This window comes from Rhinolophus hipposideros (genome assembly GCF_964194185.1).
Source record: "Rhinolophus hipposideros genome assembly, chromosome: 1".
NCBI classification, from domain to species: Eukaryota; Metazoa; Chordata; class Mammalia; order Chiroptera; family Rhinolophidae; genus Rhinolophus; species Rhinolophus hipposideros.
The window spans coordinates 56,449,109-56,476,637 of record NC_138047.1 but is presented as its reverse complement, the minus strand read 5'-3'; the positions used below and the strand labels follow the sequence as shown (position 1 = coordinate 56,476,637).

Genomic DNA, 27,529 nt, shown 5'->3' with positions numbered 1-27,529 from the left:
TTAACTACTTGCTATAGAAAAAAACTACGTGGGGGTGGCTGATTAACTCAGTTGGTTAGAGAGTGGTGTTAATAACACCAAGGTTACCAGCTGGATCTCCACGTTGGCCACTGTGAGCTGCGCCCTCCTAAAAAAAATAAGAAAGAAAGGGCAAAAAAAGGAAAAAACATTATCGAACAGGTTCCCCCATTTTACTCCAAGCATTTAGTCTTTATTTAATAAGATAGTGCTAACACCATTAAATTTATCTTTATGTGTGCATGTCTATATTAGTAATGTTAATAAAGTTATATTACAACTTCTAAGAACATAAAATGCCATCTGCAAATGGCGTTTCGTAAAATTTATGTTAGAAACCGTACTGGTGATCATATTAAGCCCTTGTTTTTCAGAAGATACCAGATTTTGAATTATTTTCCTATAGTGCTAGAACACAGAATTTGTTATTTACATATAAGGATAAACCAGGAAGCTAGAAACTAGTTCTCGCTCTTAAATATAGTGCATTATCTTTTTTCAACTCAGTCGTTTATAATCTTGACTTTTATCGCAAATTTTACATCTTTTATAAGTTGTCTAATTGAATACACCAATAATTCTCAACCCTGATGCATGAGAATTACCTGCGGAATTTTTAAATAAACTGATGCTGGAAACAAAGCCAGAGATGTTTATGGGGATAGAGCCAGGAGCGCAGTTTCCAGGCTCTCAGCCTCACGTGGAAAGTAAATGGCCATCAACTATGATTCGATGGCCATCAGCTGTGGCTAGTTGTCCGTCAGCTGTAACCAGTGAGCTATTGGCCACTAATATGACTGCCGTGGCTACACTAGCAGAAAATGGGGGCTGGCAAGAAGATGGTGGCTGAGCTAGCAAGAGCAGATTGCAGCTGGCATGGCGGATTACAACTAGCAAGTGAGGTTGGTTGGCAGACAGAGATTTGGATGGCAGGTTGCTGATAATATGGCTCCTGCTTCCTGTGTCTCCAACCCAGCCAGCGAGACTATAGTGGTATGACTCCCCCATCTATGGCTCCGTAGGTGTTCCTTTTTGGCCTCACCATGTCCTGCGTTCTTATGTGGGGAGCAGGACCAGAGACCCCGCCTGTCACCCTGCATGACAAATGGCGCAGTGAGCAGGGTCCTCCGCATGACAATGTTTTTAACCAGCCATGGTTAAAAGAGCCATTAACACATATCAGTGATTCTCAGTGTGGCTGGTCCCTGAACCAGCATCATCACCACCTGGGAACTTGTTAGAAATGTAAATTTTCAAGGTCCACCTCAGACTGCTGAGTGGAACACAGCAATTAGTGCTTGTAAGCCCTCCAGGTGATTTGGATGCAGGCTAAAGTCTAAAAATCACTGGTATTTACTGTAAAATTTGAAAGTGTTTAACTCTCTTTTTAAGTATCAGATTTAATTTACTGCTGTTTAAGAAGAAAAAATATAATAGTAATAATATAAAAGTGAAACAGATTTACAGTAAAAATAGTCTAGTACAATCCTATTTTTCTAGAAGCACAACATTATAAACACTCAACATTAGTTCTAGCCAGTCAACAGGAAAAATGCTCTAATGTTCGGATAGAGAATAATTTATGCATAGACCAGTTAATAAGATCCTGGACTGTTCTTGCCCAGAGCAAGTTTTCCAACGCTATTTCCTTATTCTGGTTTCTTTTAATCAAAAAAGGCACCTTTCTAGGAGATCCAAGACGAAGGAGTAGATAAGCACTGTGCCAGCTTCCTTCCATGAACAAATTAAAATTACAACTAAACTATAGAACAATCAACCTGGAGAGCCATCTGAAGTCTGGCTGAAGAGGTTTTATAACTAAGGATATAAAGGAGAAGTCACATCAAGACGGGTAGGAGGCACAGAGGTACACAGAACTGGCTAACCCCAAGCCTCCGTGTGGCGGTAGAGGACCATGAGGGATATCTTGGCTGCAGACGTTCCCCCCAGAGAAGCAAGGGACCCCACCTCCAAACTGGCCTCTTCAGCCTAAAATACTGGTGCCGGAAAGAGAAGCCCCTACAACATCTGGCTGTGAAAAAGTGGGGAATCCGACCATCTAGGTGGGACTAAAGGTGGCAGGAAATCAAGGTGTGCTCTGAAAGAGCCCGCACACACTCTCACTCCCAGGCACTCACCTTGGGCTCCAGCGGAGGGACAGTAACTTGGGGGTGTTAGAGACATACAGGGAGCAGACTGAGTTCTGTGGCTTCAGGACAAGGGCTGGGGGACAGTTGCATTTTCCGTGTGAGAAGTCTTCCTCCCGTGGAGCTGGCAGGCTGGCACCAACCTTGTTGTGTTGAGCCCTCCCCCTACATTTACAGCCAAATCTGAATCTGATTGGTCTGGTGAGCTCTGCAACTCCATCCTGCTGACTCACTGAAACCCCACCCCACCCAATTCACCCAATGCTGGAGGCACTTTCTCCAAGAGCAGCAATCCCTGCCCACATTACACTCCTTGGAAAACTATCAGAGTCCGACAGACCCCCAGATGTGGGCAGCAACTGGCCTCGGTGTGCTCTGAGACTGAGTAGCTCCAGGCTCAGCACTGGCACCAAACCAGAATTTACATTAACCTGGTAACCACAACTCTTCCCACTCTAGTGACTCCCTGAGACCCTGTCTCCCAACTTACATACCACACAAGGCTTTATCAGTGACTAAACCTTAAGGGAGCCAGCATTTTTGCGGAGCTACCCCTGCCCCCATACTGGTGGCAGCCCTCCTAGATTTGCAGTGTGGCTTCTCCCATGCCCCCAGCATTAGTACAGGCAGCAAACAACAGCAGATCACTTTGTAGCTCTTACCAGGTATTCCCTGGTCACAGGCAGTGGGTGACCTGGGCCTGTACCAAAGCCCCTCACTATGCCCCAGAACCAACATACCTGGAGGTTGGCTTCAGATCACAGCAGAGCACAGCCCAATTAGTCCCACAAGTGGCACACACAAAGGGTGGTCTCAACAGGCACTGGAGCCCACTGAGGTAAATTCCACTCAGTGAGGTAAGCCTCCCACATAGCAGCCTATAAGCTGTGGACATGGCCAAACCCAACAACCAATCAGCCTGAGGGTCAATCCCATCCACTGACATGCCAGTAGTAACCAAGACTCAACTATAACAGGAGGGTACACACAACCCATACAGAGGACACTCCTGGAGCACCTGGTGCAGGTGACCAGGGAGACTGTGCCACTGGGCCCCACAGGGCACCTACTACCCAAGACCCCCTGGTGAAGACTGGGGGACGTAACAGGTATATCTAAGACACAGAAACAAACAGAGAGGCAGCAAAATGAGGAAAAAATACATCACAAATAAAAGAAGAAAACTCCAGAAAAAGAACTAAACAACATGGAGGCAAGCAACCTACCAGAGACAGAGAGTTCAAAACAATGGGTATAAAAATGCTCAAGGAACATCGTGAGAACTTCAACAAGAAGACAGCAAGCATAAAAAAGGACACAGAAACTTTATAAGAAAGAACCATTCAGAAGTGAAAAATACAATAATTGAAATGAAGAATGCACTAGAAGGTATCACCAACAGACTACATGAAGCAGAGGATCCAATCAGTAATTTGGAAGACAAGGTAGCAGAAAACATCCAAGCAGCAAAAAGAAAAAGGAATAATAAAAAAAATGAGGATAGTTTAAGAGACCTCTGGGACAACATCAAATGTAACAACATTCACATTATAGGGGTACCAGAAAGGAGAAGAGAGAATGAAAGGGATTGAGAAACTATTTAAAGAAATAATGACTGAAAACTTTCCATAGAGAAGTAATCCTTAAACTGACATTGGAAAAAAAGTGGGAGGAAGTAGAGGAAGGACAGGCATTCCACAGAGAGAAATTGGCACATGCAAAGACACTGTGACAGGAGGGAACATGACCAATATGTCACAGGTAGGGTTAGAGGGCCCAAGATGGTAAGAAAAGCGTTAAATCTAAGAGCAACAACCCAGAGAAGCTATGAGTAGAATTTCAAAGGGGAAGAAGGTCACTCAACTAGGAATCACCTCAATCCAGTGAAAATGTATTTTGTGTCCAATGCAAATAAAACAATATGAGCCACCTTCAAAAAAAAAAGCAACAACAAAAAAAAAATGAACACACTTTCCTAACCTGATAAAGGAAATAGACACAAGCCCAGGAAGCAGAGTCCCAAACAAGATGAACCAAGACACATTATAATTAGACTAGCAAAGCTTAAAGACAAAGAGAGAATCCTACAAGCAGCAAGAGAAAGGGAACTAGTAACTTATAAGGGAGGTCCAATACAATTTTCAGCTGATTTCTCAACAGAAACTTTACAGACCAGAAAGGATTGGCACAAAATATTCAATGTGATGGAAAGCAAGGACCTACAGCCAAGATTACTCTACCCAGCAAAGCTATCATTTAGAATCAAAGGACAGATAAAGAGCTTCCCAGACAAGAAAAGGCTAAAGAAGTTCATCATCACAAACCAGTATTATAAAGAATATTAGAGGGACTTAAGATGGGGAAAAACTCAAATTATGAATAATAAACTGGCAATAACTATGTAGCTATCAACAATCACTTTCAATGTAAATGGATCAAATGCTCCAATCAAAAGACATAGGAGGGCTGCCTACAAGAGATTCACTTCAGATTGAAAGACACACATAGATGGTAACGGGATAGAAAAAGATATTTCATGAAAATGGAAATGAAAAATAACAACAAAAAGCTGGAGTAGTAATACTTATACCAGACAAAATAGACCTTAAAACAAAGGCTATAATAACAAGAGACAAAGAAGGACCCAATCAGCCCACTTTAGGGTACTTATCAGAAGAAACCCAAAACGCTACTTCGAGGGGATGTGTGCATCCACATGTTCATTGCAGCATTGTTTACAATGGCCAAGACGTGGAGGCAGCTTGGGTGTCTGTCAATGAAAGAATGGATAAAGAGGTGGTCCCTGTTCAGCCAGGGAAGGGAATGGAATGGGTTCTTGCCATCTGCAGCAGCATGAATGAACCTAGAGGGCATTGTGCTGAGTGGAGTGTGTCAGACGGTGAAAGACAGATGCAGTGTGGTTTTACTTATATGTGGAATCTAAAGAACGAAATAAACAAAACAGAAACAAACTCATAGGTAAAGAGAACATTTTGATGGTTGCCAGATGGGAGGGGTTTGGAGACGAGTGAAAAAGGGGAAGGGATTAAGTACAAATTGGTAGTTACAAAAGTCATGGAGATGTAAAGTATAGCACAAGGAACATAGTCAATAATATTGCAATAATTATGTATGGTGTCAGATGGGTACTAGATTCGTTGGGGTGATAGATGGAAGGGGGTTGGAGGATTCAAGGTGAAGCGAGTAAAGCTAGGGAATACAGTCAATAATGTGGTAATAACTGCATACTGCCAGGTGAGTACTAGTCAGGGGGATCATTTCTTAAATTATATAAATGTCTAACCACTATGCTGTACACCTGAAATTAATATAAAATAATATTGAATGCCAACTGCAATTGAAAAATTTAAAAAGGGGGGAAAAGGTGAAGGGGAATTAAGAGGGTAAAAATCTTAAGGCAAAAAAAAATTTAAGTCATGGGGATGTACTGTACAGCATGTGGAATATAGTCAATAATATTGTGATAGCATAGTATGGTGTCAGATGGTTGGTGGCTGCACTTAATCATGGTGATCAGTTCTTTAGGTATATAAATGTTGAATAACTATGATGTACACCTGAAACTAATATAATGCTGTATGTTAGCTATATGTTAATAAAAATCTTTTAAAAAGGCATATTTCTAAGACATAATTAAAATTTTAGCCATATCATACCTTTTAACCCTAGGAATGTTACTTCTAGAAATAGAGAGGAAAATAAACTATGCCCAAAGATTTTTCTCTAAAGCAGTGTAAATAAGAGGGGCAAGGGGACCTAAGCAAGTTAAATGCCCCCATATTGAGAAATGATTCCATAATTTGAGCAACAGGATGGACTATTGCTTAACCATTAAAATGATGCTTCTCACATGAAATTTTAATTAATATGGGAAAACGCTTACTTTGTAATATCAAGTGTGCATGTTTACTCTCTTCTGTCAATTAAAAAGGACATTAGAAAGCATCAAAATGTTAATACTGGTTATCTGTAAGTAGTTGGATTATGAATGATTTTTAAAATGCTAGTGTTTCTAAAATTGTCAGTAAGAGTATACTTACTTTATTAATCAGAAGAAAATCTACAAAGACAATAGAACTTCTACAGTCTGAATTAGGACCTTCAAATAATGATGAATCAGTAAGCTTTAAAACAATGGTAATTGTGGGAAACAAGTAGATAATTTTTTCTCTCTATCCTGCACTATTCTTTTCTCATCCCACTCCTTCCAACTTTTTTATTTCCACTTTCCTCATATCAGCTATGCCAGAACCCCATCATTAAAGCTACTAAGAAACTGAAGGGTAATTATTCAATATTTTAAAAATTTAAAACTTTTCAGTTAAAAAGTTTAATTTACCTTAGAATATACACAAGGTGACAAAAAATTGTATACACATTTTATGAAAGGAAAAAAATGTATTAAGATTGTAATACTCAATATATACCGATAAAAGATGAATATAAGTCATGTGTATAGATTTTTTTTGGCACCCCCAGTACAAAAAGGAGGTAAAATAGCATAAAAGTTAAGAGAACAGACTTCAAAATCAGATCTAGTTTTGAATCTCAGCTGACCACTTATGGGACCTCATATGAGTTTCAATTTCCTTCTCTGTAAAATAGGAGCCACACCGTTCTCACTGAACGGCTGAGGATGAGAAGACAGGATGCATGTGAAGCGTTAGATAGCAGTAGGCTCTCAATACAACGTAACTGCTGTTACTCTTGTAGTTGATTACGGTTGTTTTTGGGAAACAGCATTTAAATTTTAATTTTCCTGCGGGGATAAAAGCTTAGTGGGGTACAGGAGTTGTTCAGTCATTTGGACTTCTGAGACCACTAAAATTGAAAATCCAACTTGGAAGACCTACATTGAGGTGTCAAAACATTGTTTACAATGTGGGTGTTATTAAAACCCACCCAAAAATTTATCAGCACTATCATTTCATAACAAAAAAGGCATTTGAACATCCCCCCCAAAATTGGGAGATAGTCTCTGAGTAAGGGAATCATTCTCAAGAAAGGACAGTTGGCAATTACATGCCAAAATTATCCTTTTGTTTGTTTGCTTGGTCACATACCATTAAACACTTAAGGACCAATACCAGTTTGCAAGCTGATACTTGATAAAAGACAATTTCTTAGCGTGACTTTTCATCCGTAAATGAAGTGGTTCTATCCACCTCACAGATATTCATTCAACACCAACCAAACCTGTTACTTGCTATTAAGCAGAGGAATTCAAGATTAAATGGGGTTAAGTATATGAAAACACTATACACAGTGCCTTGTATATTGCAAAGCACAGTGAAAATATACACTATTATTATTATTACAAAAATATAAATATGATAAATTGACTCCCTAAGAGAACATTTTAATGGCTTAGTCATTTTCTATATCTATGTCATCATAAATGACAATCAGAATTTTTTAGAATGAATGTGTTCCAGCATTTTCCATATTTTTCTTTAGAAAACAAATCATATTTGTGATGTAGTTCACAACTCTGCTATTCTGTCTTAGGGGAATTGAGGATGTTACTTTTTTCTTAGATGGTACAGCTTTCAAGGGAAAGTTATTAAGCTAGAAATTGCTGCTATAATTATCAGCATGTAGAATCTGAATTCTAAGGAAGAAGATTTAATAGGATCTAAAAGGTAAATTCAGACACAGAGAAAATTTTATTTTCTTACTTTTGAAAGTGTTACGATTTTCCAGTGTTAAAATCTACTTTCAAGTATGATGATCAAGAAATAACAAGACACCAAACATAGAAATTATAGTTTTATAATTTTCTGTGAATTCTTAATCCACTAAAAATAATTTCACAATACAACACTTTTACGCAGCTTCTTTGTTACTTTCTTTGGTTTCTACTTCTTTAGGCAACAATGACTCGATCTTTAGTAACAAACCTTCACTTGTCGAACTACGAAGAAAAGCTCGTACCACAAAGGGTCCTGAAAACAAAGACAAGAATCAACTTTCACTTTATTCCATAGATACCTAATGAGTAAATGAAAACATACAAGAAACCTTATAGAACTCATGTTAGATGGTCACTAACATGAGTAGAATTATTGATATTACTGAATATTTTGAATTAGAAGGGAAGATCGTTTCATTTCTAAAGTAGAAGACAAACACGCTATATCTAGAATATTATAGATTTATTCTTGAAACTACACATTCACTAATAATTCATATCTCCTTCAGAATATAATCACCTGGATTTATTTTATTGCAAAGTCAACAGTGAAGGGAGCAGGTGGTAATATTAAAATGTGATGGAAATATTCCAAACACTTATTTAAAACAGCACAGATACTACCTCTGTGTTACCAAACATTTAGTAAAATTTCCTAAAAACTAAAAAGATTTTCACATGAACATTAAGGACTTTGTTTAAAATGGTAAAAACCAGATAACAACATTGCTTTTAAAGACTTAGTGTCCATCATTTTACTCCAACTATAACCTCAGAGGATCCTACACTAAAATCAATGTTTTCTGTGGACTATAAGTATCCACATACATACAATTACAAATTACGATGGCCATACCTTGGACAACAGAATTAACAAATGAGGTATTTATTACCAGCGTGTTTAACTCCCAAAGAAGATGAAAAATAGCAAAAGATCGTGTTTTAATTATACATTTGGTTATAAAACTAAACCTGAGCGATTCCTATAATGGTAAGACCACAAGTGAATAGGCAATTGAGTTAATGGGCACTCACTTGATTTCAACCAGTCATGAGTGAAATTTGTCTTGGGAAGGAACGTGAATGGCACATAACGTAATGATAGGGCACTGGAAGTATTCTTAGTCTACTACACAGCTTCCACATTTTGATCAAGTATCACTGTTCTCCATGAATCACCCCATTTATAAGAAGTGACTCTCATGACATGATTAAAACCTTGTTTCTTTTCTAAAATAAGTAAGATTAAGGGGGTCGGGGTTGGACTCAGAAATGGTGGCCTCCATATTCTACAGTCAGCTGTTAGTTGCTGCCGCCCTTTTGAGCCACACTCACGGACAGTGTGTGGGCTGCTGCCCCGGTTCTGGGAACTTCTGGATTGTTTAACCACCATGGACTCCAAATACAGCAGCAACAACAAAGGAATCTCTCACTACATGAATACTTGAGTATAGAATTGTTGTAAGAAGCTGGGAGTCTCCATTCCCAAAGGACATGTGGCAAAGTCACCAGATGAAGCTTATACAATTGCCAAAAAATTAGGTTCAAAACATGTGATAAAAGCACAGGTTTTGGCTAGTAGTAGAGGAGAAGGAACATTTGAAAGTGGCCTCAAAGGAAGAGTGAAGATAGTTTTCTCTCCAGAAAAAGCAAAAGTTGTTTCCTCACAAATGACTGGGAAAAGGTTGTTTACCTAAGCAAACCGGAGTAAAGGGCATAATTTGCAATCAAGTACTAGTTTGTGAGTGAAGATATTGCAGGAGAAACGATTACTCTGCAGCAACAATGGAAAGGTCATTGCAAGGTCCTGTATTCACTGGAAGGTCTCAAGGTGGTGCCAACATTGAAGATGTTGCTGCAGAGACTACTGAGGCCATAGTTAAATAACCTAGTGGTATTGAAGAAGGTGTCAGAAAGAAACGAGCACAGAAGATGGGGTTTCCACCTAATGTTGTGGATTCTGTGGCAGAAACCATGGTCAAAAGCTTTACAACCTTTTTCTGAAATACAATGCAAGCATGGTGGAAATAAACCCAGAGGATTCAGATGGAGCTGTGCTGTGTATGAATTATTCTAATTCAGCTTATCCGCAGAAGAAAATATTTGACCTATTGGACTGGACCCGGGAAACTGAAAGGGATCAAGATGCAGTGGAGACGGATCTCAGCCACACTGGCCTAGATGGGAGTACAGGCTGCCCATAAATAGTGGTTTGTTTATGCACAGTGGATATACTAAAAGTTCATGGAGGGACTCCAGCTAATGTTCTTGATGGTGGTGGTGCCACAGTCCATCAAGCAACAGAACCATTTAAGCTGATCACTTCAGATAAAAAGGCACTGGCTATTCTGGTCAACATTTTTAGAGGAATCGTGGGTCTGATGCTATTGCACAGGGTGTCGTCATGGCAGCAAAGAATTTGGAAACTAAAAGACCTACTGTGGTACGGTTACCAAGGTATACTAGTTGATGACGCTAAGGCACTGATAATGAACACTGGACTTATAATTCTTGCTCGTGATGACTTAGATGCTGCTGCTAAAATGGTTGTAAAGCTCTCTGAGATGGTGCCCTTAGCCGGGCAAGCCCAGAGGGACGGGAAACTTCAGTAGCCAATCTGATCTGAGTACCCAGTGGATGGTTGAAGGTATTAAATGTGCTATAAATGTTAAAAATACTGTGTTCTGTATTATTATTATTCTTTTTCTCTTTAGTGTATGAAGATTGTAATTACCATCAAGGCACAAAAGTTTTTAAAAGCATTTGACCTGAGTTTAATTTGCTGAGAATGGGCTAGTTGTATAAAGAACACGTGTGTAATGCAGTTATCTAGCTTTTTTTGCTGCAGCCTTCTTTTTCACTTGCAATATGCCAGTTTATTATTTTGGGGTACAACATTCTTCATTGATATGAGTCCTATGAAAAAAATAAATATGAAGCTAAAGATTTATTCTGTAGTGTTTGAAATATTAATATATCTAATAACCAGCCTCATTAGTAAAGCAATGTATTAAAACAACGTTTTATGTAAGAAGTATTTATCTACAACACCAAATACCTAACTAAATATATCAATTACTATTTGTGTAAACAGAGCTTTCAAACACTACCCAGAATATTCTTTTAAGTATTTCAGTGAAATAACTTGTTAATTATTTGAACATTATTTTAATCATTACAAAACACTGCAAGTCTTCATGATCCTGTGGTATTGAGAAGAACCTATAGGTTTGTATCAAATAAAGGTATATTTACTAAGGCCTTGGCAGAGAAAATTGACAACGTCAATTAGATAAAAATCTCCCAATGTGATAAAGAAAAAAGATTAAGAAAGCTAGTATCAGTGACAAAGTGAATGGTCTGGTTTCACGATATCATTTCATAAATGATTTCAGTTTCTATTTAACACCATTGTAAGTTTAAGGCATTCCAGTTTTCTTTCAAACTTTATTATGTTTAATGAGAGATAAATGTGGGAATTTACAAAGGTTTCAAAATGTAAAGTATTCTCTTATTAACATTAATGAGTCTCCTCTCTAAACAACTACACTTGTTAATAAGGTAATTAGAAATCCTTTAGAGAATTAAATTTTATTTATTTAATCCCTGGAAATATTGTTGCTATTGTAGCTGCATATTAACTTGATTGTTTTCTTAATATTTTACATTTTTAAAGTACCACTGGGCTATCGGGAAGTCTATCCCAGCAAACCACTTACCCAAATTCAGTGGTCTGTGCTTACAAACTTCATTGATAACTGCTTGCAGATTGGCAGCTATCTGGTCAGCTGACATATCCAGCTGAAACAAAAGGATATATAACATTAATGATGTAAAAGTGAGACGGTAATAAAAATGTTGGTAACTATATCAGTATTTATTCTAGAAAGTGTTTTTAAAGTATTCAACTAATGCAAATTATCTATTAAGAGATGCTACTGTGAATAGAGCTTCAACAAACAGGGGTGCATATATTTTTTTCGAATTAGAGTTTTGGATTTCTCTGGATAGATACCCAAGAGTGGAATTGCTGGATCATAAAGTAGTTCCATTTTCAATTTTTTGAGGTAACTCCATACTGTTTTCCATACTGGCTACAACAATCTGCAATCCCACCAATAGTGCACGAGGGTTTACATGTGGAATCCAAAGAACAGAATAAGTGAACAAACAAAACGGAAATAGACTCAGATATAAGGAAAAATAAAAAAACTTACGGTTGCTACGTAGGAGAGGGGTGGGGATGGAGGAGAAGGTAAAGGGATTAGAAAGTACAAATTACTAGTCACAAATTAGTAGCCACGGGAATATGAAAGACAGTTTGGGGAATATAATCAATAATGTTGTAAAGATGGTGTCAGATGGGCACTTGTCTTATTACAGAGACCACTTCAGGGACGGTGTAGATGCCTAAACACTGTGCTGTACACCTGAAGCTGTAGCTGAATAACATTAAATTTAAAAAAAAGAGAGATGCTACTGTGAAAAAAAGAAAAAACATTCTAAAACTCTTCTTTTAGAATGCTACATTTACATGCCTTTACATGTCAAGACTTAATTACCTTACAACAAAGTGTTTTGGAGTTGTTCCACCTGAAATTCCTTGATTTCCAAGTAATTTCCCCAAAGCGTAACCCAGGGCAGAATACACCATCCTCCTCATCCCGACCCCCAAGGAAGTAGTGATATTTCCTCTTTAAGTTATCTGTTGATTTACTTTTAAAGGAAACTAAGAAAATGTTTAGAAATTAATGTTTTCACAAGTCCAAAATAAAACTACTTGACTACACACATTCACACAACACATATCTAACACAGAGACATTTTCAGGATGCTACACTAACACTCTATGCAATGACAATCATTCTTTCATTTAGCAAAAACTACAGTAAGTAAATATAGTGAATGAGACCTATTCATAAAACCCCTAACCCCAGCTCACACCTTTGGAAAGTCCTTGTGCTTATGATTCAAATTCAATGCATGTTATTCTTCTTAAATCCACCAGTTAAAACCAGATATCACATTCCAGTGTTTAGAGAATTTTGCAAAATGAATCAATTTATTATAATTCATATAAAACTTATAGCATAACCAGCAGAAATCACACAGTAAGAGTTCAAGTTTAAACAAGAGTGCTATTTTCCAATGACTATGAGACCACTGTGAGAAATGTTGCCACGTAAGAATAAAGAGAATGCCTCCTGAAAAAATTATTCTCATCATCATCTGACAACATTTACTTGACATACTTTGGGCATAATGCAGAATTAAACCCTAACTAAGAAGGTTTGGACATTACCGAAGTAATTTTCACTTCATGCCAATCCATAAGTGAGAGTTCTGGGGGTAAAGAAAACCAAGCAATGCTGAGTTCACTTACTGTGTCCTCAGATCTTAAGGACTTTAATTTGCATTACATTTGCTATGTTAAAATAAAACAAAACAGAACAAAAAGGCAAGGATAACAACATGTGTTCCTGTCTCCTTTCATTTCCTTCTTAATTCTCACTTTCTCTCAAATTGTCCTTTCTATGAAGAAAAGTAACCACTACAGATCTAATAAGTTCCTTTACCATTTGTTAAAGATGTATACCTACCTTAAATTTGGGATAGTAAAAGATAAAAGAAAAAGATGTCCAACATACATTTTTAAATAGTTTCATCTATGTTGTTATACCATATACACTAAACTTACCAGATTGTTAAAACTACTGTATACTTTGTGCACTTATATTGCCATTCCTACATTAAGTTGAAATAACATAGCTTTAGAAATGGAAAACAATTACTTCCCCTCCAACTGTCATTATTAGGATAATTTCAATGATTTCACCTAAGTTATAAAACATATAAAATTTTTAAAACATAGTTTACACTTTTATCCAAATTTTATCACTGCTAATCTTTACTTTGAGTACTAAATTTTAAAATATATTTATAGCCACGATACTTAATTTTACTTTTTCATTTGGATATTGTGCAAAATTATAAAAAAGTTATATATTTTATAGGCATAACTGTGATTTTTTTTAATTGGCTATTGATGTCAAGGTAGTTATGCACAAAAACAAAATGCATACACGCATGAGAAATTTGGAGGGATAACAATCTAGAGACAACTCCTGAAAGCAATACTTGCAAGTTTCCCTACCTACATCTCAGTGACTCTGCACTTCTAACAGGGCTTTCCCATGCAAAAACATTTTGTGGTCTTATGAAGTCAAGGATGATCATTTTGAGGAGACAATATTATCTGTTAGATTGTCAAGAGTCAAGCATAAGACTTAGTATAACAGTGAAAAAAACAACAAAAAAAAGGGTAACCTTGAAGAGGATATTGAACTATGTTAAGCACCATATTTGTGTGTGTATATAATGTGTATATTTGAAAATACCGGGGGTGCCAAAAAAGGTGCCTAAAAAATTTATACACGTGACTAATAGTCACCTTTTGTTATCGATATATACTGAGTATTACAATTTTCATACAGTTTTTTCCTTTCTTAAAATGTGTATACATTTTTTTTTGGCACACTGTATAACAGTCACAATACTAGCTATGTTTAGCTAACGTGACTACCCACTGCACAAAACAGTTATTCCTCATTGTGTAGCACAGATGTTTTCAAAAGGCTGCTGTACTGAATCCTACCTTCTGCTTAGCATCCCCTATTATGTCAGAAATTATTCCCTAAGCAGACTAGATGGAAGACTTACCCAGATGCCAAGGTGTGGCTCAGTGCATACAGGTGAACTCTACTCTGTCTATGTCTCTACTTTAACTCTCAGATTCTCCTCTTTCCATGCAATTCCTAACCTTTGTCTTCGATTACTTTCTATAAAACAGTGATTCTTACCCATTTTTTGTCTCTTTGAGAAGCAGATGTATGCAGGGTGAAATGTAGTCATGAGCGTGTCTCAGGCAGTGATTCTCAAATGTTTTTCAGGTTATCAAACCTTGCTCCAGAAAAATGCACACAGGCACACAGAACACTTAGCTTACATCATCATCGACTCCCTGATTAAAAGAAAGGGTAGAAGAAAGGTTCTCGTGGAAAGTATGTCAGTTAAGAGAGATCCCTGGGGCACACTTTGAGAAGCCAGTACAGAAGTCTGTCCAAATATTTTGGATGACTATGGCCTACAGTGTGGAAAAAGGATTCAACTTAATTTTCTTACATTTTAGAGGGTAGAACTAAAAAAAAAAGCAAAGTATATACACATGATTGCTAAACATCTAACCTTCCTAAAGTGGCCAGCTCCTGTCACTGTAATGTACTCACAGCCCCTAGGTGACTAATCATCTCGAAATGGAAACTGCAGAAGGGATTGCTACTTTGGAGAAGCATTTGTTAGAACATCTGACCTCCAAAATGCCTTTCACATGCAATGTTCTAAGATTATGTAAAGAGTGGGCTGGCATATGGCTTCTGCAAATGGGCCAATACTCTTAATCCCCATGACTCCTATCAGTTCAAATCAAAAAAAGGAAGGTAATCTGTATGTCTCCTATACAACTTTAAGGAAAATGATAATTGACTGATTGAGCAATTGTTTATTGGGTCTTCTCTTAGTCAACTCCATCCTAAACATTACAGAGATATTATCATTCACGTCTCCCAGGGCATACATAATTTTATGAAATGGCTTTCCCAAGTTCCCCCCTCTCCTTGATTTCTCTAGTACTTTCTGGTTCCCTGGGGCTCTCCCTTTTGGCACTTTGCCCAGAAAGCTGGGCTTTATTTACCCGTTTTGCCACTTTCTGCAACTGTTCCTGCAGTGGGGGCCAACCGGCAAAGGACAGAGGAAAAGCAGCCAAGGCAGCTCCACTCTCCTGTGACCAAGATCCCCTCATCAGAAAGGGAGGTTCCCCTTCCTCAGAGTTTTAGATACCTGTGCCCTCTTCTGCTAAGAGCCATGACCTCTATCTACCTCTCAGGTCCTGCAGTAGACAGAGGGAGGGATTCTGACTTCATTGATGTCTACTTCCTGGTTTCAGGCTATGTTGAAACCAGGCCATATGACAACACAAAGGGGAAAAAAATGGCAAACTCAACACCAGTTTGGTGGTGCTTCAAATTCTGGGCTTTCCTAATTTGCCTGCCACTGCTTACTTTTCAGAAGCTTCAAATAGATGTTCCATTCACACTGTGCAGGTTTTGTAATAGCTGCATTCGTGGGAGACATGGGGTTTCACGTGATTACACCATCTCATCTGGAACTTCCCAAGCTTATATATTACATATTTATATTTTAGGGTTGGTGAGCTTTTACTGTAAAGGACCAGATAGTAAATATTTTAGGCCTTCAAGGCCACATACAATTTCTGCTGCATATTCTTTTCTTTTTATAATATAACCCTTTAAAAGACCATTCTAAGTTCACAGGTACAAAACAGACCACAGAGCCAGTTTGCCAACTCCTGTATTAGAATACATTATTTGTCTCTAAATATAAGAAAATGCACACAAAGACAAGTTGTGGTATAAGTTATGCTTTACATCACTTTAACAAATCAATAGCTACCAAAATCTAAATGGGGAAAAAAGGGTGCTCTTGGGCACAAGCAGCTTTCATCACTGCTTATGATAAAGCTGCTTGGAAAAACACTTCTGTTTATATTTAATAATTCATAATAGGGTCTAATAGATGTCTTATTGTTTACTGTAACTACTATATTAGTGTATGTTATTACTGTTTGTTTAGAAGTAACACTAATGAAAGTCACAAAGAATTATCTTTCAGATCCATTTTCTTCTCTCAGCATGTGGATAAAGACAGAATTCTATAAAAGCTGTATTTCTCACTGATTTTTTTAAAATAAAACCAATAAAAGAAAGCTGTGTATGCAGTATACTGACAGCTACTTATTAAAAATAGATTTTAAGGAAAGCACATTAGTTTACTTTCCTTTTACATATTATGCCACATTTATATTTTTCATCTGTGTTACTCTACTGATCAACGATCACTACATTGCTGAGTTAATGCAGTGGATTAAAACAGTTCTTTCAAATGATAAGGTTTTACTAATACTATTATTAATATCTAATAGAAGGGGAGAGTCACACTTTCAATGCCCAAAGTCCTAGGAAATTATCTGATTTCATGACAGTATAGGTAAGAAAACTGGAAATGACAATAAACTATTTTTGATTATAATATTCCTACTAATAAGAACACTGGAAAAAATTAATTGAAAGGACATAACCTAAACTACTACAAGAATTACTCATCCCAGTTAAATACACATCTTCCACAATAAAGCATCAAGCACAATTCTGGCACATATTCAATGGATAAATATTAACTTCTCTTTCTTAGCCCCGTATTATTGGCGATCTAAGATCTACTGCCAGTATGTTTCCTTTAATTTTAATGAGAACAAGTACAGTATTTGACTTTTACATTCTACACTTTACTTTCCTCTCTTTATAATCCCCTTATCTATGACACAGCACACTTTAGTATACCAAAAATAATGCAACAAAAGAAAAGTTAATCAACCGGGAGGAATGGAGAAAAAGGAGGGGGGCAGTGGCAGTGAACCATGAGCCAAAGGGCTGCTGCCTTCTATCTAACTATTGTTTGGATCTAATTGATTTAATTCCTTGCTTGCCATTTTTGCAACTTACAGACCTAGTTGCTTCAAAACAAGCCTTCCATTTCCATGTACTATACTATTCAAATCTTGTTGTTTAACTGAACTCCAACACATTCACTTTTCCTGTTCTAGCATGTTCACTAAAACTAAAGGCTCTGATTTCAACACAAGATTTTATTATGTTTATTCCCTTGCCCTGAACTTGCTTATTTTTGTTACAAGCATACTTCATCTTTTATCAGCTGCCAGGTCAACAGTATTCTTGCCACAAAACAATTCACTATTACACAAGCAAAGCATAGTGAAACATGCCTATGAATGGATCTTGTCTACAACTTTAAAAAGAAAAAAAAAAACCATCAAAGACACTGCCTTTATATTAAGTATGTCAAAGATCCAAGTATATTTGAAACCCACACAAGAAACACTAGTTAAATCAGGTCTTGGCATAATCTAGTATAAACATAAGTCTGAGCTGTGCTACCCTCTGTTTTTTCTTTTTAGAAAAATTAGCTTAGGCTTGATTTGCCAATACCATTATTATTCATTACTCCTCAAAATCTGGATATTTACATGATTTTAAAAGGGCTACCGTTGTTTTTCCTTTAATGCTCTGCTAACTGTTCATGTCAAAGCTAGGATATTACATAATGTATTTTTAAAAGATGGTCTTCAAAATTGCAATCATATTTCATGAAGTTTTTAGAAGTCTTCCTCATTCCAAATTATTCAAGATTTTATGTCCTAATTACCCATTAATAAATTAAAAGTATAGAAATAGCAATAGTTTCTAAACTAAAACAAAACAAGTGGCACACATATTTTAAAAGTACATAGTTTCTTTAGAACACTTTACTCTCTTTTATTTACTTCACCTGACTTTATAGTATGATAGTGGGAACCTGTCCTGTGATATAAGAAAATAAAAAGCAGGACTCCATTCACTCAAAGGAGAAATCAATGTTTCATAATAAACTTATTGGTGCCACTAACTTGGAATTAGCAATAATTCAGAGACTGTCAAATATATTTGAAAAGTTTTATGATATAATAAATGAATATGAATAAAATATAGGAAAACATTTAAACATCTTTGGGGAACAAACTTTTATGTTACAAACATTTTTTTAGTATAAAAAAACTGATGTGTTATTAACTCAGACAAGAAACACTAGTTACCTGCATCTACCAAGGAAAACTTATTAGATACTCTATGGAATCAAAATTAACTTGCATGTCATTAAAAAACTATTCTGTGGTATTTACTTCCCACTAATTCATACTCATTTTCCCATAAATTTAATTATATTTTTCATGTCTTTCCAAAATATAGGTGGATGTACAAGAAGGGAGGGAAGAGGGGTTTAAAAGAAAAGGGAGAAAGATGGAAAAAAGAAAATAGAAAAGAAAAATGTCAAAGAACTATTAAAAGAAAAAAAGGAAAAAGGGAGGGAGGAAGGAAGAAAGGAAAAAGGGAACCTGAAAACAAATGTCAAAAACAAACTAACTACAAATTATAACAATTATTTTTAAATCATGTCAAATAATTCTCATCAAAGTACCAGAAATGAACAACTATCTCTTCACCCAGAGACTGAAAGAGAGAGTAAAACCATTTTGAATATTCAAATGGGAAGGAAAATACTGTTAAGTTGCTTAAAAGCATTATTATTATTATTATTATTATTATTATTATTATTATCATTATTCTTGAACTAAGCCTCATCTAATCTCCTGACTAGAGGATGAGGCCTGGTTGCCAGAGTTCTGAGAGTCAAGTCAGGGGAAAAGGGTGGGAGGCGGGTGAAGGTGAGGGTGGGGGAAGAAAGGGTTTCTCAGCATTTACTATACATCATTCACTTAATCTTCCTGTTTTGAATTTTCTCAACTCCTGATCTCCACCAGTTTAGAGTCCCTCTGTTTTAATCTTTCCAGCCTACTGCTGGCATGGGAAGGGCAGTTACCCAGTGCCACGAAGTATGTAAGAATCTTCAAGTTTTTAGCTAACCCTCCCTATTTCACAGGGCTCTTGCCCCATCTCCACACATAACACTAACAGTCTGAAGATATCTAGAGCCAGATCCTGAGCCTTTTTAAAGATCCTGAAATTTAGATTCTATTAAGTTTTTTTGGCTTTCTCCATTGCTAATTTAGGATTTGGTATTTTTTTAAGCAGTTACCACTGTGGTGTTCAATCTACTATCTTTACCTAGAAGCCTCAGAATACATGTTATTTTCAAGTGTCCATGGAATACTTGGAAACAGAATATTAATCTTACACTACAGGCTACAATGAAAGTCTCAAGAAATTTTTAAAAAGTAGAAACTACAACCATAAGGCAGTCAAACTAGAACATAACAAAAATTTAAAGAAGCCAAAAAAGTTCCAAATTTTAAAATACACTCCCAAATAAGAATAAAAAGTACCATGACAGACTATTTAGAAAATAATGACAAGAAAACTAAACATCAAAACCCGGAACTAGAGGCAGACTCACAGATTTAAACTCATTATTGAAAAAGGAAAAATAATGAAAACTCACAAATCTTAGAAAACTAGAAAAACAATAACCAAAAAAATCTCAAGGTAATAAGGATAAAGAAAGAGACGTAGTCAATAAATTACAAAAAGAAAAAAGTAACAATAAGTAAATTTTAAAAGCTATACTAAAAAACGAAAGTACTTTAAAAAGCACATACAGGAGAATGACTTATTCTTAGGTTATGCGTATGAAAATATTTAGGGGTGAAGTGTTATGATGTCTGCAACTGAATTTTAAGTGGTTCAGAAAATAAAGAGTACCTACTATTTTCTCGGAGCAAACTACTTCTACTAGTTTTTCTAAGCAAGTGTGACCAAATTGATGAATCTAGGTGATGAGTACATAGATGTTCTAATAGTACATAGATTGTACTATGTTTTCAACTTTTCCATTCATTTAAAATTTTTCAAAATAAAAAACAGGAGAAAGATATGAAGACATAGTTACAAATAACAGCTTAACTAGAGGTAAGGCGTTATGAAGCAATGCATTTCAGAAAAATGTGTGACACTTCATTACTTTCTTATATGAAATGTCATGAATATGGTTTAATTTCTCTTTAGATTTTTTTTTTGAAAGTGCTATGAACCCAGTAAGTCCCAATGTTTTAAACCAAAAATGAAGATAAAACATCAAGATTTCTGATTTTATGGCTTTTCAGAAGGTTTATACTGAAAACTCTTTTTAAAAAGCCGTACTTCCATATATATGTGTACTTGAAAAGAATTACTTTGAAGTGAAAAATTAAAACAGAAAACGTTGATTGGAATATAGCAGGTCCTCACTAAATATTCTTTCGAAGGCAAAACACTTGCTATAAAGTGTAGAAAATTCTACCAAGTTGCTGCGCTGACAGAAAAACACTTATGTAGCAGCCAAAACTACAACAAATGATCTGAAACTAAGAAGATTTCACAGTACACTGCCCCCTTTAAAAGGTTCAGTGTGCATTAAAACACAAATCTATGGTTTTATCCTCAAACTTCATCTAACTTTATTAATCCCAAAAGATTTTTCAGTTAGAATTCATTTGAAAATCAGTCATTTCCCATGAAAACTATTAAGTATTTCTACATATGTGAGATTCTACTGAACTAGATTCACGAATAAAAGTTAGCTAGTTGCTACTTGAAAACATACATACAAAAACATCAGTCTGATTTTATAGGCTCTGTTAGGAGTATATATAATAGGCCATGAGAATCATATAATTTATTCTGGTATTAAATACTATGGTAGGTTAAATACACCAAATACGCACATTCCAATTTTTCCTTTAAACTATACTTTACATCCTCTCTTCTTGATAAATGCTTCCTATTACACATATTAATGTGCCATATTTTATAGCTGTAGTAATTTTTTTCCTAGTGAAAAATTTTATTCCTTGATCTCCATCACTCTCAGCAAATTAAACCTAACTGCAACACTATCACACCTGTTTGTTTTTGAAATATGTGGGGCAGTTAACATTAACAAAAGTGAAAGGACGAAGAGAGAGAGAGAACATTTTAGTTTTTGACAAATGCAAAACTATTATATGTGCCTACGTAAAATGGTAAGTCAATATCAATAGAAAATTAGAAGGACCTTTTACCTTATAATAAAGAACAAGAAAACTAATCAACAACACAAATGGCTTAAAATTACACTTACAAGTGTTCTAAAAAAAGTAGGCTGGAGGTCAAATATCGTATTTCCCCGAAAATAAAACCTAATGGGAAAATAAGCCCTAGCATGATTTTTCAGGATGCCCTTACCCCCAAAATAAGCCCCAGTTAAGATAGTCAGCCAGATGGACTCATTTAGTACGTCCATTGTAACACACGATGGACATACTGAATTATAAAATAATTATATTAATATATAAGTAAATATAAATAAATTATATTATTGGCATTAATACTTAAAATAAATTATAATATAAATTATAATTAAGTATTTGTAATACCCAAGTGGGCACCTTTGGACAAGAGGTAAACGCCTATGTAAAGAGATGAACTCGAGACTTATAGCCGAATGACCAATCGGAGTACAGATACAACGCATGAATAACGTGTGCACTTGATAACGAACGGATGTGGTTGTGTCTACTATGAATCTTCATAATTCAATACGTCGTGTGTTGTAACAGACATACTTAATGCACTAGTGTGAAATGAAACGTTTTCTGAATTTTGGTGCCTGCAATTTTTCGTCGCTTTTTTTCTTTGTGGACCATTATTCTTAACTGTCATCATTTTTGTTGCCACTCCAGTCTTGTAAGTCTTCAATTAACACTTGATTTAATGGTAGATTTATAGGGAATAATATTTTGACCCCCAGACAAGATGAGTGCAAACAGAAAGAACTATTCCATCGAGCACAAGAAAGGAATCGTGGAGGACTCCCGGGGCAAGAATCTTACGGCTTTCTGCAGAGAAGTTGGATCTCTGAATGGTCTAAAAATGGTGAGCAGAGTATGATAACTTCAGTCAACAAGGTGGACGAGGGAAATGCTAAGAAGTGCAAGTGTGGATCAGGTCGGCAACCATTATTTCCTGAGCTGGAAGGCATCATCTGTGAATGGATTGCTGACAGGAGAGCAAAGGCTTTGGTTGTGCGCAGGGCTGATATTCAAGCATTTGCCCTTGCAATGGTGCCACAGTTAGAAATATCCCCAGAAGTATTCAAAGCATCACAACACTGGCTGGATGGCTTCCGTCAGCGATATGAACTGTCTCTAAGATTGACAACACTGTTCAAACTGGAAGGTACTGAAGTTATTAAACATGCACTTGCATTCAAGTCCTTTGTTGATGGCATCAGCTTTTCTAAATACCAACTCTCCAACATGATTGCTATGGATGAAACTACAGTGTTTGTGGGCCAAGGTTCTCAAACGACAATTAATCAGAGGAGTGCCTCATCAATCTACCTTCCCTCCAGTGGTTACGAAAGTGCATGTGTTACCTGTATTTCTGGCAATTCATGTGGATGGAAAGAAAGCCCCACCTCTAATTATCACTAAGGGCAAGAAAGATAAGGCTGAAAGTGTTTCCAACATTTATGTTCTTGAACCCGAAAAAGCCTGTTGCACACAAGCAGTTATAAGGAGGTGGGTCAATTTAATGCTGCCACTTGTTTTGCGAGGTGGCCAAAGAGGTCTGCTAGTCTGGGATTCACCCAGCACTCACTGCACTAAAGCCATGAAGAACTTCCTTGCAGAGAGAAGACTAGATCAAATAATGATTCCTGCAGGAATGACTGTCTATCTCCAGACTCTTGATATTGCAATAAACAAGCCATTCAAGGACCATCTGTACACGGAAATCAGTGACTACATTGAAAATAGAGTGGAGAGAAATCAGCGTGGATCTTTGTGAAGCCCCGCCTGCAAGAGGTCGTGACTTGGGTGAAGAATTCATGGGATAAAACCACTGACAGCTGTGTTGCCAACACACTACAAGCAGGATACATGGACAGGAAGTGCTCATTTAAGGAAAGCTCTATTGCTGAACATGAGAGATTGGGGTCAATGGTTCTACAGGAGATAGAGTCGCAAGAAATTCAAGCTGGAATTTGGGGTTCGGAAAGTTATGACAATGTTCCAGAAGAAGATGGCATGACTGTATTTGAATAAACACAGATTTTTGTACATGAATAAATGTAGATTGTTGTACATGAAAAAATGTAGATTGTTACACATGAAAAACTAAGACATCCTCTGAAAATAAGCCCTGATGCGTCTTTTGGAGTAAAAATTAATATAAGACCTGGTCTTATTTTCAGGGAAATATAGCATCTTAAATCACACAAGGAATTTATCAGAGAGAAAAAACAAAGCAGGTTCTGAGATCCTCATAGTTAACATAAATTGGATTTGTGATACATTATAAAATAATAATAGGCACCCTTTGAAAATTACTTCAAAGTCTTTATTCTGGCAGGTTTATGCTATAATATCTGGACACTGTTTAATATTCTTGTGTAATGTCAAAATACAAACGTGGCTAAGCATTCCTATAATGAATAGAGAACAAGATAATTCTGACTCTAATTTTGTGAAATTCCAGGAAGTAAAAGTTTCACTTTCAATATTACTCCATAAGGACTGTTTGAAAAGTTTAGTGTAAATCAAATTGTTATTAAATAAAAACATTGATTCACTAAATATTATAATGTCTTTTAATAACTCTTAACTGATCTTCAATTAATAATAGCTTTTGCTTATTCACCCATTTGTAAATTCATTCATTCAATAATTATTTAGTGAGTACCTAGTACCTGCCATGTACTATTCTAGGAACTAAGGATACAGCAATAAACAAATGAACAAAAACTCCCTCTATTTTCTTATTCTTTTGGGCTTCTTAGCTCCCCCTCTGGCAAAACTTTAATTATCTCCCAAATCCATCCTCTCTTCTTTTAATTTAAGTTTTAGCTGGGCACAAGGCCACGAAGCTAGGCCACATGACTAACCCTGATCCACGGGATGGGGGAGGAAGTGATGCGGGCGGAAGTGATGCGGGTGGAAGTGATGCGGGTGGAAGTGATGGGGGCGGAAGTGATGGGGGCGGAAGTGATGGGGGCGGAAGTGATGCGGGCAATGGTTCACATGCTTGAAAGAAAGCTGCTTGTTCACCACCTCCTCTTGCCTCCTTTACACTGGCTACAGGTCAGACATGGTATCTGACCACAAAGAATTAAAGACTCTAGAAGATGGGGAAAAGGGGGGAGGGGGAGAGAATGGAACCTTGATCCCTGGTTAACCCTTTGGAGCAGAAGAGCCCTGAGCTGCCCAGCAGCTCAAACTTCGGAGAAAAATAACTATCTTTCATGGTTAAGTCATTGTTATTTGGTCCCTTAAAACACCCGAAACAACATAGATGTGTAGTAGTCTATTCCTCATCTAACATATTATATAATAGAATAATGACTCTTCATTTACCTTGTGTGTATTTTCAAACTCCACCTGGAAGCCTTCCATGACTCTACGCCATGATAACATCAATCATTGCTTCTTTTCTGCAACTTCTTTGTGTCTTATATACGTTTCTACTATTACACTTATCATAATCTCGATTATTCACTTTCACATGTAGCTCCTGTACTAGATATGAGATGTCATATGTCATCATCTTATCTATTCCTTCCTAGCCTATAAAGTATGTATGCTTATTCATCTCATTTTACATATAGAGGCCATGGGGGAAAAACTGAGGCTCAGAGAGCAAGGTGGCACAATTCTAATCTAGAACTAGAATTTGAGCCAGACAGTATGAATCTAAAACCCATTACTACACTATAATATTTAAGCAGTATTCCAAAAGATTCTCTTTCAATACACAGGTCAGTTCCTTTTTCATTAAGGAAAAGTATTGTATCTCTAAAAGATCCAGGTAGTCTGATCTGGAGCCCATGTTTTAATCACTGAGGTATTTGTTGAAAAGAATGAATAAGATGACATGGTTTGAATAAGATGACATGGTTTTGTCATCTTTCCTAAGATCTAAGTCAGGATCTATATAAACTACCAACTGAATATACTGAAAACATTACTTAAGAAAAAGAAAAGAAAGAGTCTTATAAAGATATTCTACAGTCCCCCAAAGTCCAACCAAAACAGTAACGACAACAGCTGCTACCATTGAAAATTTTTTTTTAATCTCTAAAACCACATTGTGAAACAGATATTACCACATACATTTTATAGATGAGGAAATTTGAGACACAACAACATTAAGAAATTTGTTTAAAGTCTGCCATCTCGTAAGTAGCAGAACTGGTATTCAAACCCATGTCTTTATAGCTCCAAAATATTCTCTTAAAATTTGTATTTGTTTTTTTTTGTTTGTTTTTTACATTACAATGTTGTCATCCCTAAGAAACAAGAAGCTAGCAGAGCTCAATGCCAAATGAACTGGGGCTGAGCCCTGACGGTAATGAGGGCAAGGAAGGGTTTCCCTATCCCTGACTGCATTAAATCTGCTTTGCCCCTTTCCATAGCAAGTTTTTCTTCCATAGAACCAGCTGAGCACCTTTTCCATCTTTCTGAGCACCTTTTCCATATTTCTGATAGCTCAATTAGCTTGGACTACTATGTTGGCTATAATGCAGAATTCCTCTTAAGAGGGGTATGGGAAGGAGATAAAACAGCTATTCAAATCACTCCAGCCACGAGGCTGGACGTTATAGAGCTAAAGAGCTTGGACTCTTGAGGAGCCTGCCAATATTCAAATACTTAATCTGCCTCATACTAGCTATGGCACCTTGGAGAAAGTATTTAACCTCTCTGGGCTTACATGCCTTCATCTATAAAATGAGGATGCTAATTTATTCTTCATAGGGTTGAGAATTAAAAGATAGAATATATAAAAAGCGTTTAAAATAATGCTTGGCACTTGGTAGGCAGTTTAAATTTTGCTATTAATATTACTAATATTCCTATAGTTATTGCACAGGGAAAAAATTACACACATTAAATAGGTATTTTAGAGATTCTCTAGTATAAAGAAGATATTAGCAAACAGCTATACATTTAAAACCCAGTCCTATAAAAATCTGACACATGTGTATTAGAGTCCTAAAAATAGTTTGGAAATTGATTGCCAGCATCTTCTTTAAGTAGGCAAACAGTTTTCAAAACCCATGCAGAGATATTCAGAAACAATTCATTAAAGCAAATTACTCAATTCCATTAAAGTAAGATTAATTATCTATTATGGGCTCAGCATTATGCAAAGTTCTATAGCTCTAGACCCTACTTTCAATAAGCTTAAAATATTAGAGAATAACAGACATAGTAGAATAGATAATCAAATAAGGCAAAGTACAAATAAATGTCAGTGGGTGGCACATAACTCAGAAGGAATTCTACAGTACCATTAAAATTTATGAATTCAATCAATAAAGAACTATCTATGTGTATCTTTAGTGCCCGTAATGCTAGTGCTAAGAACAAGTTCAAAGAACTGGTATATTATATTATAAATTATTGATGAATCACTTCAGCAAAAACGAAACAGAGTTATTGCATAATTTCCACAGTAACTTACTGTTGCTATTTTTGTCTTGAGAAAATTCTCCCTTTCTTCATCTACCTTAATTTCATGTCCAGTTTTAAATAATTCAAGCATTTTGGGGATGTCACGGCCAATGGAATCTGGTTAGGAAAATAAAAAATCCAAAGTTATCACTCCATCTAAACAAGTAGCAAAAATTACTGAGTAAGAAACACATTCATCTCGTGTTAAGATATAGAAAATAAGCTGTGGCAGAGAGACTTTAGAATGGCCCCATTTCCTGGTATTCATGCGCTTGAGTGACTCCCTCTCTGTGCGGACAGGACCCGCAACTTGCTCTAACCAAGAAACGGGATGATTATGTGTACATGGTTACATTACATAGAACAGCAATGCCTATCTCGAAGGAGACTCTCTTCAAAATGGCTTTGAAGAAGCAAGCTATTGTGTTATGAGGTGTATATGAAGAGGGCCACAAGGTAAGAAACTGAGGCCCT

The 27,529-nt window shown here is 36.4% G+C and overlaps 1 protein-coding gene and 1 pseudogene across 6 annotated transcripts in view; one reads left to right on the top strand and one right to left on the bottom strand.

Annotated features, from left to right (window-relative positions):
• The window catches only part of MRPL1 (mitochondrial ribosomal protein L1), a 148,203-nt gene that overhangs the window by 51,800 nt on the left and 68,874 nt on the right, over nt 1-27,529 (bottom strand). For 3 of the 5 annotated variants that reach the window (XM_081046262.1, XM_081046259.1, XM_081046260.1), the window contains exons 7-9: nt 27,066-27,172; nt 11,598-11,679; nt 7,834-8,131 (exon numbers count right to left, since the gene is read on the bottom strand). In XM_081046262.1, the coding sequence (XP_080902388.1) occupies nt 8,013-8,131; nt 11,598-11,679; nt 27,066-27,172 (308 nt within the window). In that variant the 3' untranslated portion in view covers nt 7,834-8,012. Of the gene's footprint in view, nt 1-87; nt 128-7,833; nt 8,132-11,597; nt 11,680-14,738; nt 14,900-27,065; nt 27,173-27,529 lie in introns of those variants that run through there. The other 2 variants (XM_081046261.1, XR_013993212.1) reach the window with 2 other exon arrangements.
• On the top strand, nt 9,151-10,557 carry LOC308496672 (succinate--CoA ligase [ADP-forming] subunit beta, mitochondrial-like; annotated as a pseudogene). Its single transcript has one exon. The product of its transcript is annotated as a succinate--CoA ligase [ADP-forming] subunit beta, mitochondrial-like (transcript).